Source organism: Agelaius phoeniceus, chromosome 2 (genome assembly GCF_051311805.1).
Source record: "Agelaius phoeniceus isolate bAgePho1 chromosome 2, bAgePho1.hap1, whole genome shotgun sequence".
Classification (NCBI taxonomy): Eukaryota; Metazoa; Chordata; class Aves; order Passeriformes; family Icteridae; genus Agelaius; species Agelaius phoeniceus.
In genome coordinates this window covers 3,880,708-3,898,935 of record NC_135266.1, presented here as the reverse complement: position 1 = coordinate 3,898,935, position 18,228 = coordinate 3,880,708, and the positions used below count along the sequence as shown (strand labels likewise).

The 18,228-nt window shown below is 43.8% G+C and overlaps 1 protein-coding gene across 1 annotated transcript in view; it reads right to left on the bottom strand.

The window, feature by feature from the left end:
* Window positions 1-287: 287 nt before the first annotated feature.
* Window positions 288-18,228, bottom strand: part of PCP4 (Purkinje cell protein 4) — a 55,160-nt gene continuing 37,219 nt past the window's right edge. The window contains exon 3 of the mRNA XM_054654632.2: window positions 288-1,090. Coding sequence (XP_054510607.1) covers window positions 963-1,090 — 128 coding nt within the window. The 3' untranslated portion in view covers window positions 288-962. The remainder of the gene's footprint in view (window positions 1,091-18,228) is intronic.

Below are 18,228 nucleotides of genomic sequence, written 5' to 3'. Positions count from 1 at the left end.
TGTCACCGCTCCCTTCCCCGCTTCAGACACGCTGTAGCTGAGTTTTGCTGATCCAAAGCTGGGCTAACACAGCAACAAAGGGGCTCAAAGATGAATACAGAACAATGCAAATGGACACAGGAAGCTTGTTAGGATTTACTCCTCAAACACTGGAAATAAAATGGAAATAAAGAGATGGCACAGAAACAGTTGTTGATTATGTAGACTGAAACACCACATCAAGAAATAGAGTTTAGATGGTCAGTTTCTATTTTTACAGACAAAAATCAATCCCAAACTTCCAAAGGTATTTTGTGTCTGGTTTATTATTTTCTTTCCATAACAGTCAATGTGGTCCAAGATCTCTGAATGTTATCATGCAAAGAGGAAGGACAGGCACAATTTCCCCACTCAAACCACTTTATTGACACACTTGCAAGACAAAAATAAACTGCTCCCTGCTTCCTACACCCCTCATGCCAGCTTCTGTCTGCAACTTTTCTCTTTTTTTTTTTTAACTTTCAGCTCATTACAAGAAAGTAATTTTATTTTCACATTTTGCTGGCAGCTGGAATTCTCCAAATGAGGGAAGCAGGGCTGAGATGCATCTATCTCATCCCTCAGCAAAAATCCCTGCAACGTACGGTGCTGTTATGACTCTGAGCTTTAGGTGGAGAGGGAAACAGGCATCTGGGCTGGGTTCATTTGTAACGCTGCACTTGCTGGATTAATATGGAAAGACAGATGAAGGCAGACACTTTAATTACTTCACCCTAACTTTTTATTACAACATCAAGTAAAATGGTGAGTTACAGAGGATAATGGGCGTGAAACATCTGGGATGAAGTCGCACACAAGCTCATGGGTTGTTATCTGCCAATGGGGTTTTAAATATTGATAATTTCTGTACATGCATCTTTGTGTTATTTCTGATCTTGATAAATCATCTCAGGATTACTTTGTTTTGAGCTGTGAGGTAGCTACTAGGACTGGGAGCCAGCTTTTTTCTTCTGGAATTTTCTGAACTGGGACTGTATCGCCACGGCCGCCCGCTCTGTCTCTGGCGCGTCCATGTCTATGTCAAACTCCTCTTGGACCTTCTTTTGCCCATCTGCTCAAAAGGAAACAGAACAAAAAACATCAACAGCTTTTTCAGACAGGGATGATCTCTGAACAGCACAGGTGGAAAATTGTGATGCTTTCTCCTCCTTCCTAAAGATCCTTATTAAATACTGAGGTAAAAGCCCTTTATCTCTTAACCGTATCTTAATTTTAATACCAAGGAAAAGGCATCAATAGACATGGCCAGGGGGAGCAGATTCAGGGAAAAAACCTGGCACAAGTTACACCAAGTCCCTCCCAGTGACAGAGTTTGGGGAGCTGGGCACTGAGGAGCAACATCCAAGGGGTGCTCAGCACTCACCCAGCATCTGGGCAAGTGCCCCCAGCACAGGGAGCCAGCGGGGAGGGACAGAGGGACTCCTCTGTGCCACCCAGCAGGGAGAACTTGAAGTTCCTTTCCAACCTCAATTATTCCATGTTTACTCTAAAAAAAGAGGCAGAGTAAAATATTTTAAAGTCGAGGCATTAAGACCCTGTTCTTATCACACCTCCAGCATGAGAGGAAGAGATAATACATCCTAAGGCTAATTTCCATCCTTTCCACTCATTTCCTGCCTCATCCCTTCCAACACGCACAGCTCTTCCCCTCTGAATCATTTATGTCCAATCTCTCCACCACTGTGCTGCTTCCCTCACTTCTCTCCAGGCTCTGCTCTTGTCTTTCATCCTCAATCCTTGGCTCTTTGCCTTCCTTTATTCCCAGCTTTCCCTTCAGCTGCATTCGGCCTCCACGTGGCCAACCCAGCTGACTTTGCTGAATTCTCCTTCACCCACCTACAAGTTAAAAGTGCAGTCCTGGGAAAATTCCTGCCCTGCTTGCAAAGATAACCCTAAACTGCCTGGACTGAGCTGGTGGGAGCACGTTTGCCCCACTAACCTTGTCACAGCATTGAGTTTTTCACTACAAACTGGTTTGTTAAACTCTCTGATGCCACTCTTGTGTTCCAGCCTGCAGGGCACGTCACACCAGGAGTGTGCAGGGAGCTCTGCTTGGGGGAATTCACCCATTTTCAACCACTTTGCTTTTCATTCTTGGCATTAATACCTCCAGGATGCTCATCCCCAAGTAGGGTTAATGCAAATAAAGGCAATTTATATTCATTTTAATATTTAAATGAAAATAAACTTATCCCCCATAGTCTCTGTCCTGCACACTAGAAAACAAGGATGCCACTCCATGGTTTTAGTATGAGACCTGCAGGATTTCATGCCTTTACTTCTTGTTCTTACTCAGAACTCAGTTTTTGTGTCCATATTCTATGGACCACTCTAAACTGAGGAAATATTTAAAGGGAAGGTTTTGCAATATCCCATATTGATTTTATTTTAACTACAGTAATCAAATAAATGCAGCTATGCTAATGTAAGATAAATGTTCACTAAGTATTTTGTTTTATTTAGAAAACATTTAAGAAGAAAGATGAAAATGGAAGAAGAAATAGAAAATCTGGATAAAAAGAACAGCTTGAGAGCTCACCAAATTTTATTACACAGGCTAATGAAAAGCTAAGCTATCAAAACAAAGACTTTTGTGGAACAAAATCAATCCATTAACTTTATGTCATTAAATCACAGAATCATGTCATTAAATCTGAGAATCTGCATGGTTTGTGTGGCTATTCAAGCAATACAGAAATACAATTATAGTTTATCTTCCGTGGGGAAAGGGATGTGAAGGTCGGAAATGACACAGCCAAGGAGAAACTGGAACTGATTTTTATTTGGTATTTATGGGTTAAAGGCAACCTAACAGCAGAAGTGGAGTTTATCCATTGATTTTAGCCTCTCAGTGGAATAATTGCTGTCCTTTGGAAATGCCAGTTGGGAAAACCAGATGGGTGGATGAACAGACACAATTGGGTCTGTACCTCTTGAGGAAATCTGGCTTGTACAGCTCATTTCCTATTACAGCCAAGTTTTAGCACTATCTTAACTTGCAACAGTGACTCAGCAATCTCACATTAACACTTCAGAAAATGCAGCATTTAATTTGTCTCTAAAATTTCCAGGGCACTTAAATATTTGCTTGATGCCATCATCACTGCTTTAAAATCAACTGCAATACATAATTCACAATATCTTAAGGTCTGACTTTCTTTTATTTCTTTTAACCTACAATTGTTGACTCAAAACCAAAACTCTTCCTATATTTCTGTTTTCTTATCATGACTGAAAAATGTTAGGACAAGAAGTTTTAAGCCATGACTTGGACTTGTAATTAAGAAATTAGAAGTGTTCAAATGGGCCAAGATATTTATATGAATAAAGGAGAAATTCATAATTAGCAGATGGTAGGGAAATATAATGATTACACATATGGGCATAATACACATTACAAAACAACATGTGAATTATCTATGTAGGTAATGTAATAGAATGGATATATCTGTATAATTTTCTTTCTCCCTATGCCCATATTTCACTTTTTTATACATGGATGGTCCATCCACATTTGCATACATAGAGAATATATATTAACATATAATTGCACAGACATATTTTCTTAAAGAGTTTAAATCCTGTGTTAACTGGAAAGAGCTGGATTGGGTATTTCCCAGATTTTGGGAGTAGATTTTCTTGGAGTTCTCCCCAAACCATTTCCTATTGATACCTGTCACAACACAGATACTTTACCAGATGGACTGTCAATCTGCAGAGAAAATTCAGTGGAGTGCCAGCTTGGGCTTTGTCTAAGGGAATAAAATTTTAGCTTTTACCTTGAGCTGCTTCCCTAAAAGCAACCTTGTAATTTAAGAAGTATCACACCCTGCAAACAACACAGTTTTACTGTTTGGGAGCAGGAGTTCCAGGTGATCTTTAAGGTCCCTTCCAACCCACACCATTGTCTGATTCTCCAAATTTAGAATTAACCAATTAATTACAATGGAAACCCAGCTTGGGCTCAGGACCTGCACAGACTAGAAATCACCTCAGTGCACTGATGGAAAGATTAAAGCCTTTTTGCACCCTTCCTACTCCATATCCACCCATGGAACAGTAACTTTTACCTGTCAGTAATTGTTCACATATCTCAAGCGTGCAGGCTGTTGGATTTGAGTCCTCAAATCATTAAATTTCTGCAGAGAGCTGAAAGCAAGCCTGTAGAAATGCTCCTCTTTCATGCACTCCTGGTTTTCCTTTCACAAGGGATAATTAGCTTGGAAATGGTCTGAAAACCCAGGAAATTCTCACTCTAAGCAGGCAGAGCACAGGTAAGCACTGGCACAGGTTTTACTCCTGGACTTGATTTTTTCTATTCCTGCTGGTGGGGGCCAACCATTCTGATAGCAAACCACCATCTTCCAAGCTGCCTTGATGTGGCAACAAAGGTGGATCAGGATTCCCTCCCCACCCTCTGCCACACACAACCTTTTGTTGGTATCTTCACTTTCTAAATTAAATGATGTTTTATTTCATATGGATATCTGAGGATACCTGGACTACACCCATCCCCAGGAGAAAACCAGGGAAAACAAAATGTTGTTTTAACAGACAACACTTGCAGACTTAAACTCACAATCTTCTTATGATTTTACAGATTCAGAGATTTTTGATTAGCCCTGGCCTGCATTTTCTGCTTTCTGAGGGGGGATCTGCTTTCATTAGCACCACAATAAATAAATCCCCCTAACCCTTCCCACTAAACTCAGCTATTGCAAGGCTTTCCCTGAAAGATTCTTTCACACTTTGCTGGACTCTTCTGAACACCCTGGCAAACCAGGGCAGCCAGTGCCTGGCCCTGCTGGGCTCTGATCACTGCCAGCAGTTGTTGGCCATAACTAAAGATTGTTACCCAATGAATTTCCCAAAATCAATTTAACCATGGACTGGCTCTGGTGCCAATTGAGGCAAATCTGATCAGTGGTGGGGCAAACTCCTTGGAGAACTATTGTATTTGCTGGGAAATGTCCCAAAGAAGGCAGGAATGAGGAATCTGACTCCATGATCTCAGAAGGCTAATTTATTACTTTATGATACTATATTATATTAAATAATACTATACTAAACTATACTAAAGAATACAGAAAAGACATTTACAGAAGGCTGAAAAGATAATAATGAAAATTCATGACACTTTCCAGTCCCAACACAGCTCAGCCCTGATTGGCCAAAGAGTGAAAACAAATCCCAGCAGAATCCAATGAAACAATCACCTGTGGGTGAACAATCTCCAAACACATTCCACATGAGCACAACACAGGAGAAGCAAATGAGATCAGAATTGTTTTCCTTTTCTCTGAGGCTTCTCAGCTTCCCAGGAGACAAATCCTGGGTGAAGGGATTTCTTTCAGAGAATGTGAATGCCACAGAGAACATCAAATTCCTGCTGAAAAGGGGCTCCCCACACCCCAGCACCACCACACTGCAGGGCTGCAGTCAGAGACAATTTATAGGGCACAGGTTTTCCCTCCCCACAGGCAGCACTCATCCCAGCAGGAGAGCCTGAAGCAGCAACTAATGAGCTGCTTTCCAAGTCTCCCATCATCTTGCACTGCTGCAGCTGAAAAAAGATCTGTGTTTTCCTTTTCCAGATGAAACAGCATTAGAATGCTGTCTCCATGATCTGCTACAGCGCCCTGTGATCCATGGCAAACACTGGATGGATAATGAAGCTGAAGGAAAACAATAAAATCTTACACATAAATCTACCCATCAAACTCTGAAGAAATGTGGTGCAAATGTAATTATTCACAAATGTGCCTCCGGCTATTTCTTTCATTTACTTTTCAGCTATGAAGTAAAACGAATTGTGATAACGCTGGGAAAAGGAAACATTGCTTATTCCATATGGGCCAAAAGTTTAAAGCAGTCTTTTCTGACATTTGAACACAGCCTAAACAGACCAGTCCTTCCCAAAACTGCTCAGGGAAGGGAAAAGGTTAGTGAGGTGGAAAAGGGGATTCAGTCTTTACTCTCAGAAATTCCCATCTTCCAGATGAAACAGAAATTGCTCATCACATTCTGGGAAACATTCAGCATGAAAAATCACATGGGCTGAAGCCTCTACCTGGCATTTCATGTCTCAGGTGCCATCCTCTGCCCTTGCTCACATCTAACAGGAATTATGGGACCAGACCAAAGATGGAATACACTCATAAAAATACTGCATTTTTCAGGGGCTAAACTGCAGCGTTTGGGAAAAAAGATTCAATGGAGTGTGGGACAGAATCACAGGGCCAGAAGCAGGGTTGGCCTCAGGCAGGATCATTACCTCCCACTGCTCCAAAGATTTTTCAAGCTGTGACAATCTTTATCCCAAGCTATTACACCAGCCTGTCCAATGAGGCAGGACAGCCCCTAATCAAAGAGGACCAAAATGGGCAGGAATCACATGGATGTTGACATCCATGTGAAACTTTATCTTTATGTGATGGGAAGAGCCTGCCCAGACTCCACAGAGCAACCAGCCAGCTGGAGAGAGCATATGGATGCTCAGAGGTGTGGAGGCCACACTTAAGTCCTCACAAGGAACAGTTTTAAGAGCCAAGAGTTGATGTTGGCCATTCTTTCCCCTCTGTATCTACTTGAGGGTGAGGAAGTAAAAGCCTCATTTTTTAGGGGAGTTGTAGAACCATGGAATGGCCTGGGTTGGAAGGGACCTTAGAGATCATCCAGTGCCACCTCTGCCATGGCAGGGACACCTTCCACTGCCCCAGGCTGCTCCAAGCCCCAGTGTCCAACCTGGCCTTGGGCACTGCCAGGGATCCAGGGGCATCCATAAAATTTCTGGGCAAACTGTTACAGTTCCTCACTAAGCTCACAGTAAAGAATTTCTTCTGATCTCTAACCTGAACCGAAACTCTCTGTCAGTTTGAAGCCATTCTCCCTTGTACTTGGAATTGTCTCTCTCTTCCCAGCTCCTTCAGGCCCTGCAAGGCCACCCTGAGCTCAGCCCAAACTTCTCCTGTGCAGGTGAACAATCCCAGCTGTGCCAGCCTTTCCTCCCAGCAGAGCTGCTCCATCCCTCTGCCCATCCTGGAGCCTCCTCTGGGCTCTCTGCAGCAGCTCCAGCTCCTCCCTGGGCTGGGCCCAGGCCTGGGGCAGCAGAACTCCACAACCATCCTGTCCCTGTGCCCTGGGAGCAGAGCCCGACCCTCCCGGCTGTCCCCTCCTGGCAGGGACTTGTGCAGAGCCACAAGGGCCCCTGAGCCTCCTTTGCTCCAGCCTCAGCCCCTGCCCAGCTCCCTCAGCCCCTCCTGGGGCTCCAGCCCCTGCCCAGCTCCCTCAGGGATTCTCCAGCCCCTGCCCAGCTCCGTTCCCTGCCCTGGACACGCTCCAGCCCCTCCAGGGCTCTCCTGCAGGAGCAGAACTGGGCCCAGCCCTGGAGGGGCTCTCAGAGCCAGCACAGAGGGACAATCCCTGCCCTGCTCCTGCTGCACACACAATTCCTCATCCAGCCCAGCTGCCAGTGGGTCTTCCTGGCCTCAAAAATTCAGCTTCTTCATTAATAAGCACAGAATTTTTTCTAATTAGATTAGGAACAACAATAATTTTCCTTCCTGCTCATTAAATGTGCTGCAGGGCAAGATGCTCATTTTGTGACAAGGACCCCATCCTTAAAGCTGATCCCCTTTTGTCACTCCAAAAGGAACCCAGACATTCCAGGGCCACCTTCAGAATCCAGGGTTCCCTGTTGTGTTTGTCAGGAAAGAGGCACTCAGTGGTGGGGAATTAGACCTTTACACAAGGGGCTTTTCTTTTCAGGTTTTTGAAAGTGAAAGATGCTGGGCAAATGTAAAGTCCATAAAGGAACCATCTCTGAAACTGAAAAGCAACCCCTGGAGCTCAGCACTCTCCTGAGCCTTCAAAAGCTCCATGTGGAAAAAAAATAAAGGTTATCATTAATGATAAGACTAAATGTAACATCTATTTTTATCTGAACTACACCAATTGGCCCCAGAATATCACTCAAAGCAAGCCAGAAATAATTAATATCATTTGATTCAACTGTAAATTACAATTTGGTATAAAGAACACGACCTTATTAGGCAACCAGAATCTTTTATTTTTCAAATTGACCTTTACTTTCAGAATATGGTGTTGCTATCTCAAACTCGAAAAATTAGTTTTGCTGTAAAAAATAATGGTTGTTCTTCTATAATTTTAAAAATGTTACTTCAGCATGAGGCTTTTGAAATGTCTCATTAATCTTTTTTTTTTCCAAGTTGTAATAATGTTGGAGAACAGGAATATTATTTCTGACCTAAGATAAATGAAGTAGCACAAAAAATATGTACATTGGGGTAATATAATGGAACAGAAAGGAATAGCAATAAAATTCAGTTTACAGAAATTGCATTCTCTAGATTGTAGCCAACTACAGATGAATTGATTTTGCTTAACAATTAATATAGAGACAAATATTGTTTTTCCTTAAATGCTAATATTGTTTAAGCAATTATTCCTCATCTTCAAAGTAATTAATGGATCACTGCCAGCCTTTTAAAACGGTTTACAAACACATAACTGATGCACAGACAGGTACATAATTCATGGGAGGCATTCTGGGAATGAAACCAGAGGCCCCAATTCACATCCCCACACGGAGATCAAACTTTGTGCAAGTTTAACTGGGAACCAGCAAATAAAACCAGCCTGGTTTCAGCTCTATAATCTCATCTCTTACCAGCTACAGCTGTGTCTGAGGGGTGCTCAACTGGCAAATTCAGTGTGAGCCTCTGGGAGCTGAAGGGAAATGGTGCTGGGGATCAAGGGCTGGCACTGACACGGAATCACAGGATTTCCTGAGCTGGAAGGGACCCCCAAGGAGCATGGATTCCAGCTCCTGCCAGGTCCCTGTGTCCCTGCGGAACCATGTCCCACCTGTCACCAACTCCCCGGCTCCTGGGACTCTGGCTGGGCCCTCCCAGGGGGCTCCCCTGTCGGGGGGGACCCTCCTGGAGTGGTCTTGTGCCAGGAAAGAGAGACACACTGACTGGATCTTTGCAGTCTTCAGGTTCTTGTTTATTGTTATCTTATCTAAAGTTTTGCACGCTGCCCACACCAGGCTCAGCACACTGGAAAAGCACCACCAGAATGGCCAACAATCTCTTGGTACAAGGGCTTTTAAGACTAAACTCTCCAATGAAGAACTGACACCTGGATTATTTTCCCTTTTAACCCAATAACTGATCCCACAGAGCTGCAATGGGGACTTTTCTGCCCAATTACAAAATGCCACCCAAAATGAAGAAGAAGGAAGAAGAAGCATGAAGAAGAAACCCAGGACAACACCCTGTGCCCTCCATCTTGCTGCCATCCACAGCACACTAAAAATCCCAAAACCTCAATTTCTCACCAAGTGATGCACCTACACTGCTCTCTATAATCTATTTCACACTTTTGTGGATTCTAGTCTATTCTGGAGTTTAGGAAACTTCTCCATGAATGAGGGTCAAAGTCAGTGCTCCCCTGGGGGTCAGGGCACCCCAGAACAAACAGGGAAATATTCCCAGTGCCCTGGGTTTCCACACTCACCAGCAGGGATAACACACCCAGCCCTAACTCAGCCTCTCCTGCAGGTCAGGATGCCAAAATCCTGCTCACAAATTCAGCCCAGAGCTGTGGGAGTCTCATTCTGCAGCTGCCCATGATACCCAAGGCTCCAGCCAAATTTGAAATAGGAATTGTTACAAGGTGGACTTAATTTCCTCTGTAATTTCCAGGTCTCATTTCCCAGTTAAACACTGTGCCTTTAACCAGCTTTGCTGTGGAGGGAGCTGCATTTCAGCAGTGCATGAAGCGAGCTGCCCTCCTGACTGGCTCCTCCAGTGCTTGATTAATATATGATCAGTTATTTCCCTATTATGGTAGCATGCAGGCGCTCCCAGCCCGAGCTGGGAGCCCTAATGTGGTTACAAATGCAGAACAATAAATTCTTTCCCCTCCACCACCCCTCAGTGCTCTGACCTTTGCAGAAGTGTCTTCAGCAGTAACGTTTAAAATAACAACGGGAGAACTTCCTCAGGGCTACCTCCACACCAGCACATTATCCAAGGCCCCAGCACAGCTCAGGCATCATCCACAGCTTCCCTAAATATCTGAGAGCTGGTGCAGCCACGGGCATGGCTGGGATTGTTCAGACAGACTCTGCCAAGGGACCGTGGTGGCAGAGGGTGGGACCCCTGAGGGAAGGAGAGTTGAGTCCTTTTGATTCGAGCCATGCAGCACCACTTTGCATCAAAACCATAGAAAAGGCTCTCAACCCATTTTGTTTCCTAAGAGGGATGTTGCCCCCAGCACTGTGGAAAGCCAGAGCACCAGGAATATTTCTCTGTTTGTTCTGGGGTGCCCTGACCCCCAAACTGACTTTGACCCTCATTCATGGAGAAAGTTTCCTAGACTAGAATTCTAGTTTTCCTAGAATCCACAAAAGTGTGAAATAGATTATAGAGAGTAGTGTAGGTGCATCACTTGCTGAGAAATTGAGGTTTTGGGGTTTTTAGTATGTTGTGGATGGCAGCAAGATGGAGAGCACAGGGTGTTGTCCTGGGTTTCTTCTTCATGCTTCTTCTTCCTACTTCTCCATGGGTTTGGGTGGCATTTTGTAATTGGGCAGAAAAGTCCCCATTGCAGCTCTTTGGGATCAGTTATTGGGGTAAAAGGGAAAATAATCCAGGTGTCAGTTCTTCATTGGAGAGTTTAGCCTTAAAAGACCTTGTACCAAGAGATTGTTGCCATTTTGTGCCTTGTAATGAAAAGCTGCTGAACTCACAGCAGTGAGACTGTTTTACTGATAAGAAATAATAAACACCTGAGTCTGAACATGAAACAACATCTCAAGTGCCTTCAGTGCAGATCCAGAGAAACCCACAACTGGTACCACCACACAGCACTTCCAAACACTTTCCTGCTCCAGACTGCAGAGGAACTGCTTCAGAATGAGTTGGCACTCACTGTTAATTTGGGATGACCAACGATACCTGAGGGCACTCGCCAGGAAAACACAAAACCAGAGGATTTTATCTTCCAGTGTGGCTGTGCCTCCCTCAGCTTTGCTTTCCAGGGATGCTCCCTCAGGAGCAGCTGGGGAAGGAGCTTGGAGAAGTGGCAGCTATCACAACATGCCAGCCAGGAGTGGCAGGAAAGGGGGATCAAACCCCTGCCTGCCAAAGTGACAGGAGCTGGGGAAGGTGGCACAGGTTACAGAGCAAAACCTGTCAGTCACACAAAGGAGAGGAATCAATCAAAAGAGCTGTGGTATGGAGTCAGAAGATGGTTTTTTCCACGCACAAAGAAGAGTGAGGCTTTGCCCTGCTCATCTTCAAAGTGAAAATAAAGGCATTTTCTTGGAGTCACTGGATACCAGCATATCTGTTAGCAACTAATGAGAGGCTATTTTAAGTTTACAGGGTGATTTTAATAAAAACTACTTTATCAGCACTTGGAAAGTCACAGTGAGAAAACACTCTCCTCTTGTAAAATCTATCACAGCTTTTAATTACAAAAGACTTAATCCCACACTCAGAAGTAAGGTACAGGAACTGAGCTTTGTGAGATTTGCTATTCAATATCCCATTCTGAAGCAAAGGAGATTTTGCAGAGAAATTGTTCCCTGTGAGGGTGGGCAGGCCCTGGCACAGGGTGCCCAGAGCAGCTGGGGCTGCCCCTGGATCCCTGGAAATGTCCAAGGCCAGGTTGAACATTGAGGCTTGGAGCATCCTGTGGCAGTGGATGTTCCCTTCCTATGGAAGAGGTGGTTGGAAGATGAGCTTGAAGAACCCTTCCAGTCCAAACCATTCTATGATTCTGTTTCAGCATCTCCTAAGCCTTGTAAATATTATCAGTAAGAAGCACTCTACTGCACAGATTAAGTGCAAGAAACAAACAGCTTTAATAATGGCCAAACAGTGCTGCTTTTATTTGCACCAACGTGGGCATTGCTCATGATGCAATAGGATAAATTAATTTAGCACAATCACACCACAAAAAGAGGCACTGCTTTAACACATCTACCATGTTTTTTTAACATCTTGCACTATCTGCCAGTTTGGGGATGCTTGTGGAGGCAACTAGTCAATAATTGGGTAGAAGTGGAGCTTGTGAGGTTAAAAATGCCCAAGGAAGTACCTGGGCTCCTTTAGTGACAGAACAGAATTGTCAGAAGGTGAAAATGGGCTGGGATGAACAAACCTGCTCTAAGAGATTCCTTTAGGAGAGCATTTGGCAAAAGAAAGTTTGTCACCCCTCCATAAAAGCAAACTCATCCCTTCAGGAGAGCCCCAGAGATGTGATGGATGTAAAATGCAGGCTTCTGGAGCAGCTCCAAGGTAGTTCAGCCTGAGCAAAGACCAGGAAACTCTGATGGACACTGATTTACCATGAAACCTGGCCTGCCACTGGGTCTTACATCTCCTGCATCACTTGGCTTTGTCACTTCACTCCAGCATCCACAAGCTCAGCCAGAGTGCTGGACAGACTTGGTCTACCACAAGTTTTACTGAATGTTCCACAGAATGAAATTTTCTCACAAAAGGTACAGAATTTAAACATCTCTGACTCCTGAAAGCAGTCACCCAGCTGTAGTTTTCCACCATAAAGCAAAGAAATCCCGTTGCAGGAGGGTTGGTTCTAGGAAATTTCCACTGTTTTCTTTTGCTTGGGCTGTTACCCGAACAGAATCATTAATTTGAGTTTACATGTCTCCACTGAACACAAAGAGCCACAGTCTCTGTTTATTTCCCCTGCAGGCTGGCTTGCTTAACTTTCTTAGGAAGAGAGGAGGGGCTGCTCAGGAGAATGTAGGATAACACTGAAACAGCAGCACAGGGGAGATAAATTAGCATCCAGTGGCAATGTGGCTCTGAAAGAGGATGAGAAGGAATTAAATGCTGCAGGGTACTGTGAGTGGGTTCCAGGCTGTCTTGCCCAAGAGCCACTTGGAAAGCCATGTTACATGTTCTGCAGAAGCTCATGAAGCCAAATATTTCAAAACTAGATTCTAGGTAAAAAGGTCTGGCCAATTTCTATGAGGGGAAAAAAAATCCTCAATCTAACTTAGAATCATAGAATCATTTAGGTTGGAAAAGATCTTTGAGATCTGTAAAGGAAGCCAAACTTGCAGGTGCTTAGAAATGGAGAAAAGCAAGGATTCCAAGGGTGCAATTCCAACATTTTTTGGACAGCATGAATCTCACCCTTGAATTCCCTTCCTTCACTGGTTAATTCTCCATTAGTGTTCAAGGCAGCTCAGAGGGACTGGTTCAGATGTAGGCATTGTTCTTTAAGTGAGTTACATTGCCTGAGCCTGAGTGATGCCTGAACTACTACACACTGTAGAATTTCAGATGAACACACTTATCTGCTATTTCATGAGAAATTCCTTCTCACCAAATGAATTATTTAGCCCTTATAAAAAGTACTACACTGAAACTGTAGCAGCTAAGAAATCTTGTTTGCTCCAAGAAGTAAGAAAATAAAATAAAATAAAGGTAGGCACACCTTCTCCAACAACTCCAACTGTGTGCTCTGATCCCACGGGATGGAGAAGAAGAGAACAGCTCACCTTCAGCAGAGGGTCAGAATGAACATTTGTTCCCCCTGCTGAGATGGCCAGGGAAGCTGCCAGCTGTGGAGCTGATCTGGATCCTCTCATGCTCCCTCAGGAGCTGACTGAACACTGTGCATACACTTTTCTTTTTATAGATATATAGTTGAACAGACAAAAAAAACTGTATCAGCACTCTCACTCTCCTTTCAATTTAATTCAGAGATAGTGAATTTCTGTGTACACTGTGTGCCTTTATGTGTACATCAATAAGACTCCTTCTATACCTCTAATAAGGGATTACAGCTAACACCACAAGCAATATCAAATGCTTCATGGGAACAAGCAGCCAAATGACAGTTTCTGAGAGAGCTGTAATTGAATTCAGCAGCTACAGCAAACACCAAACCTCTGCTCTGCTGCTTAGCTAAGAGTGAGCCAGGTGATGGCTGCTGCCATCCTGAAGGGTGGAGGTGCTCCAAGGAACCTTGCTGCACCCTGCATGTGGCAAAGGCAGCCAAAGCAGCGCTGAGAATGCAGGAGGAATAAAATGTGGGTGTCAGATGAGCTGGGTGGCCATCTGTAGAAGATAAGAACACTTTAAAAGGTATTGCCAAGATTTTCATGGCTGAGCCAAGCCAAGGATCACTGATATCACACTGGGATCTGCATGCAGAGCTCAGAAAACCACAGTGACCACCTCCCTGAGCAGCTCCCCAGCATGGTGCACTCAACAGAGAACTCTGATTTCACAGCATGGTTACATTCACATGTTCCTTCCATGCCAAAGCACACAAAGTTACTGCTTCATCATTCCTTAATGGAAGAAATCCAGCCCCACCACACATCCTTGCCATGTTTGTTTCTTTCCCACCCCTACTGTGGAAACTGATGCTGAGGTGGACACGACGCTTGGCTCTGATGCAGAACTGGAGCACAGCTCTGCTCTTCCACTAATTTCCTGTCCCAGAGTAATAAAAAAGACCTTATTGTCACATAGGACAATTTACTGTTTAGCATAAGGGAGTAAAAAATGGCAGTGAACAGATCCTGTAAAGAGGGGGGGAGGAATCCAGAAGGGCAAGGTGTCCTGAGCAGCGCTGTCCTTACCCACAGGCAGTGACTGCACTGGGAGCCTGAGGCCTGGAATTGTAACGAGTCAGTACCAAAGCTCTGTGGGATTTCTTGTCCCTGCCTTGAGCCTCTGAATTTATTGAGTGAGGACTGATGGTTGTAGGGTAATGTAATTTTCCAAGTCCTTCCAAAGCAGCAAAGATAATGAGCAAGGTCGGGCTCCAAAGCCACTAGACAGTACTTCAAATCCTACTTCTGCATTTTTTTTTCCCTTTCCCCCACCTCATAAAAAACCAGAATTCCAAACCTTCTAGGTCCTAGGCACTGACTCAGCAACATCCTCTTTTGAACTCGTTGCTATTTCAGAAAAGGGTGGAGGGGCTGTTCTCCCCTAAGAGTGCAGCTCTGTGTTCTGACAAGCATCTGACTCAAGTGTAGATCATTAATGCTGCCTTGCAGTGGGCTTATTCTCAGGTGTGTAGCAAGGAGGAGTATCCACCCTTTTATAGCCTGTGTATTGATTAATCACACCCACACACCTTTTTATTTTATTTTTTTTTAATGTGGGTAAAAGCAAGCATGTTTTTCCAATAAAGGAAAGAGAAAGCAGGTCCATATTCTGAGCTCTGCATCTCCATCAGGAGGTTATGGAGCAGGGAAGTGAAAATGGTCTCATTATCCTGACAGATGGTGCACTTAACAAACCCACACAGAACACTGAGGACACAAAGGAAGGTTGTACGTGCAAGTGTGGTGCATTTCTGAGCTGCCAGAAAAGTGGTGTGTGAGGTACCACACTGGCCCTCCAGCCTTGCTGCCTTCCAGTCCTCAGAGCTGGAACAAATCCCTTTTGTCATCCTCTGCCTCCTTTTCCTTCTGTCCCCCCTTGTAATCCTCCCATCCTGCAACATCTCAAAGGCAGCTCAGAAAGATTCCTCTGTAATTTCGATTTTTTTTTAAATACAAAAACATGTTAAGGCAAAACAAAAAGCAAGTTTTATTAATATGAGCTGTCTAGAAGAAAAGGAGGCTTCCTATTAATCTTATCTTGGTTTTCACCTCACTAAGTTTTCACCTGGTGCCTTCTAACAACGCCTATTTAAAATCAATTTTATGAGGAGGGGTGGCCATTGATTTAGCTAAGAGCTGCAATTGCAATTAGAAAGTTATTAAACCCTGTGCCAGATAGACTAATTGACATGAAAATCTGACTGAAGGTTTCCCTCCTGCTTCAGCTCTAAGTTTATTGCACACATAAAGCCATCTTAAAAGAACATTCAGGTTACAGAGTTGAACACGAGAAAGTTAATAAATGACAAAAAGAACCGATAGCATTAGGCAAAATTAACTGAATCATTGAGTGGGCAACTTGAATTTTTGACATTGAAACTTCCATGGTCTTAGGAGCACAGTGTTTCCTAGATTTAAAGCACAAAAAAATGTATTTTGATGCAACATATGGACACCCACGTGGCTCCTCAGCACTGCTGCTTGGAACTGTTAAATCAACACCAGTTTTAATGGAGTAACTGGCAGTGGTGGGAGGCTGCTGTCCTGTTCCTAAATCAGCAGCAAAGGGAATGACCTTGACTATTTTTTGGGCGGGATTCATGAGGCTGACAGGAAAGGAACAATGAGAAAGCTCTGATGCCCTCAGGCGTGGTGGCTGCTCCTGCTCCACCTCGTCCATCCCAGCTCTGCCCCAGTCCTGATGGTCACCAGCAATGCTGTGTCCTTATTTGGCTGGTCCTGCTCCCCAAAACTGCTCCAGCACATTCCCTAAACTCCAAATTCCAGCCCAGCCAGTCCATATTCCTCCCAGCCTGTCACCATGATAGTTTATGAAAAATCCCTTCACCAGGATTTCTTCTCACAACAAGATGAGAAGCTTCAGCTTCTCCATGTTTTGCTCCTCTGGAATGTGATTTGGAGAATTGTTTACCCAGCATCTGAATTGTTTTTAATTAATGGCCAATCACAGCCAGCTTTGTCAGACTCTGAGTCTGTCACAGGTTTTTATTATCATTCTTTTCTAGCTTTCTGATGTATCCTTTCTTTAGTACAGTTTTAGTACATCATTTCTTTTGATACAGTAAAATATGGCGACACAGCCAGTCCATATTCCTCCCTCCTGGTCCCGCTTCCCATCCCAAAAGAATCAAATCCTGCCTAATCCTCTGTGGTTCCAGCTTCCTGAGGAGCCCCTACTGAACTCCTTCATCATCCCATCCTTTTTACCTCCCTGCTCCAGCTTCTGGGACCCTCTGCTCCCAAGCAAGGAGGAAAATTTTTTCCTAAGCAATTGTGGTGTTTTGGGAGCACAGAAAGGGCACGACCCTGCCTTTGGCTTCAGCTCCTGGCCAAAGCATCACTGAATGTAGCAGCAATTAAGGAAAACTATGATTTCTTTAAGCCTTTCAAAGACAGTGTTGGTTTAATTGCTTTAGTGTTTACTATTTGGCTCAGTGATGTTGAGTTTTCACAGAAAAAAAAATAAAGATTAACTGCTTCACTGAACCCACACAAATGTAGGACTTGTATAACAGATAGAAAAGTCACATCCCAGATGACAAATCTTACATTTCTGTTCAAAATGACAAAGGCTCAAAGCAGTTAGACAAAAGGCCACCAGAAATTGTTTTTAATTTCTTGATGTGCTAACATTTTGCTCAAGCCTCATTTTTGGAAAGTACTGGAATGACTTTGCTGAACCCTTCCAAAATAATTCTGCTTGAGGCAAGCAATCAAAATGACAAATTTCAGCCTGAGCAATTGGATTTTGGCAAGGTTGTGTACAACTGAAAAGGGAGCTTTTAACCAGCAGAGTTCAGCAGCTGTTAATCGGCCTTGCCACCAGTCCAGATTGCAATAAACAAAATAAGTGCATGTAATAACAGTGAAGGAATGTAAACCAAATGAAATAAAAGTTACAGATAGCTGGAAAATCTTTAAAAGGGATCAAAATCAGAGAGTGAATGTTACTCTGCTGGTGTTTTTAGAGTTTCCAATGGCTTCTTGAAGATTTAAGCACGGGAAAAAAACTGAAAACAGTTGAGTCACTTAAAATAATTACATGGAAGACAAAAATTAATCTGAGTAGTGCTTTACACATTCTATATTGAGGATTTCTCTCTACTTATCTCCGCTACTCATTTAAAAATTCTCTAGAAAATATTTTCCCTTGTGTGAATTTAAACCCTGACAGGCACTTTTTAAGGTCTGGATTTAGAGACATGTCAGCTTGTCAATAAAGCTGATCACAAAGAGCATCTGAGCTGACACACACGACTGCCCATCCTGAGATCATCTCTCCAGCCCGTGTTTTCTGATCCAGAGAGATCCATTCTTCCTCCCCCTGCTTCTGAGGGTTACAAGGACAAAGCTTACAAGCACCTGGAAGAAGGACTAAACCTCCCATGCATCTGCTCTGCTTCAGAAAACACAAGCAAGGAAGGACTTAAGTTGGGACTCACATCCCTCACTGCCTCCAAAGTGCTGGCATGGGCAGAATGCACAGGATACAGCACACCCCAGTCCCTGTTCCACTGAAACCCCAAAAATTGTCT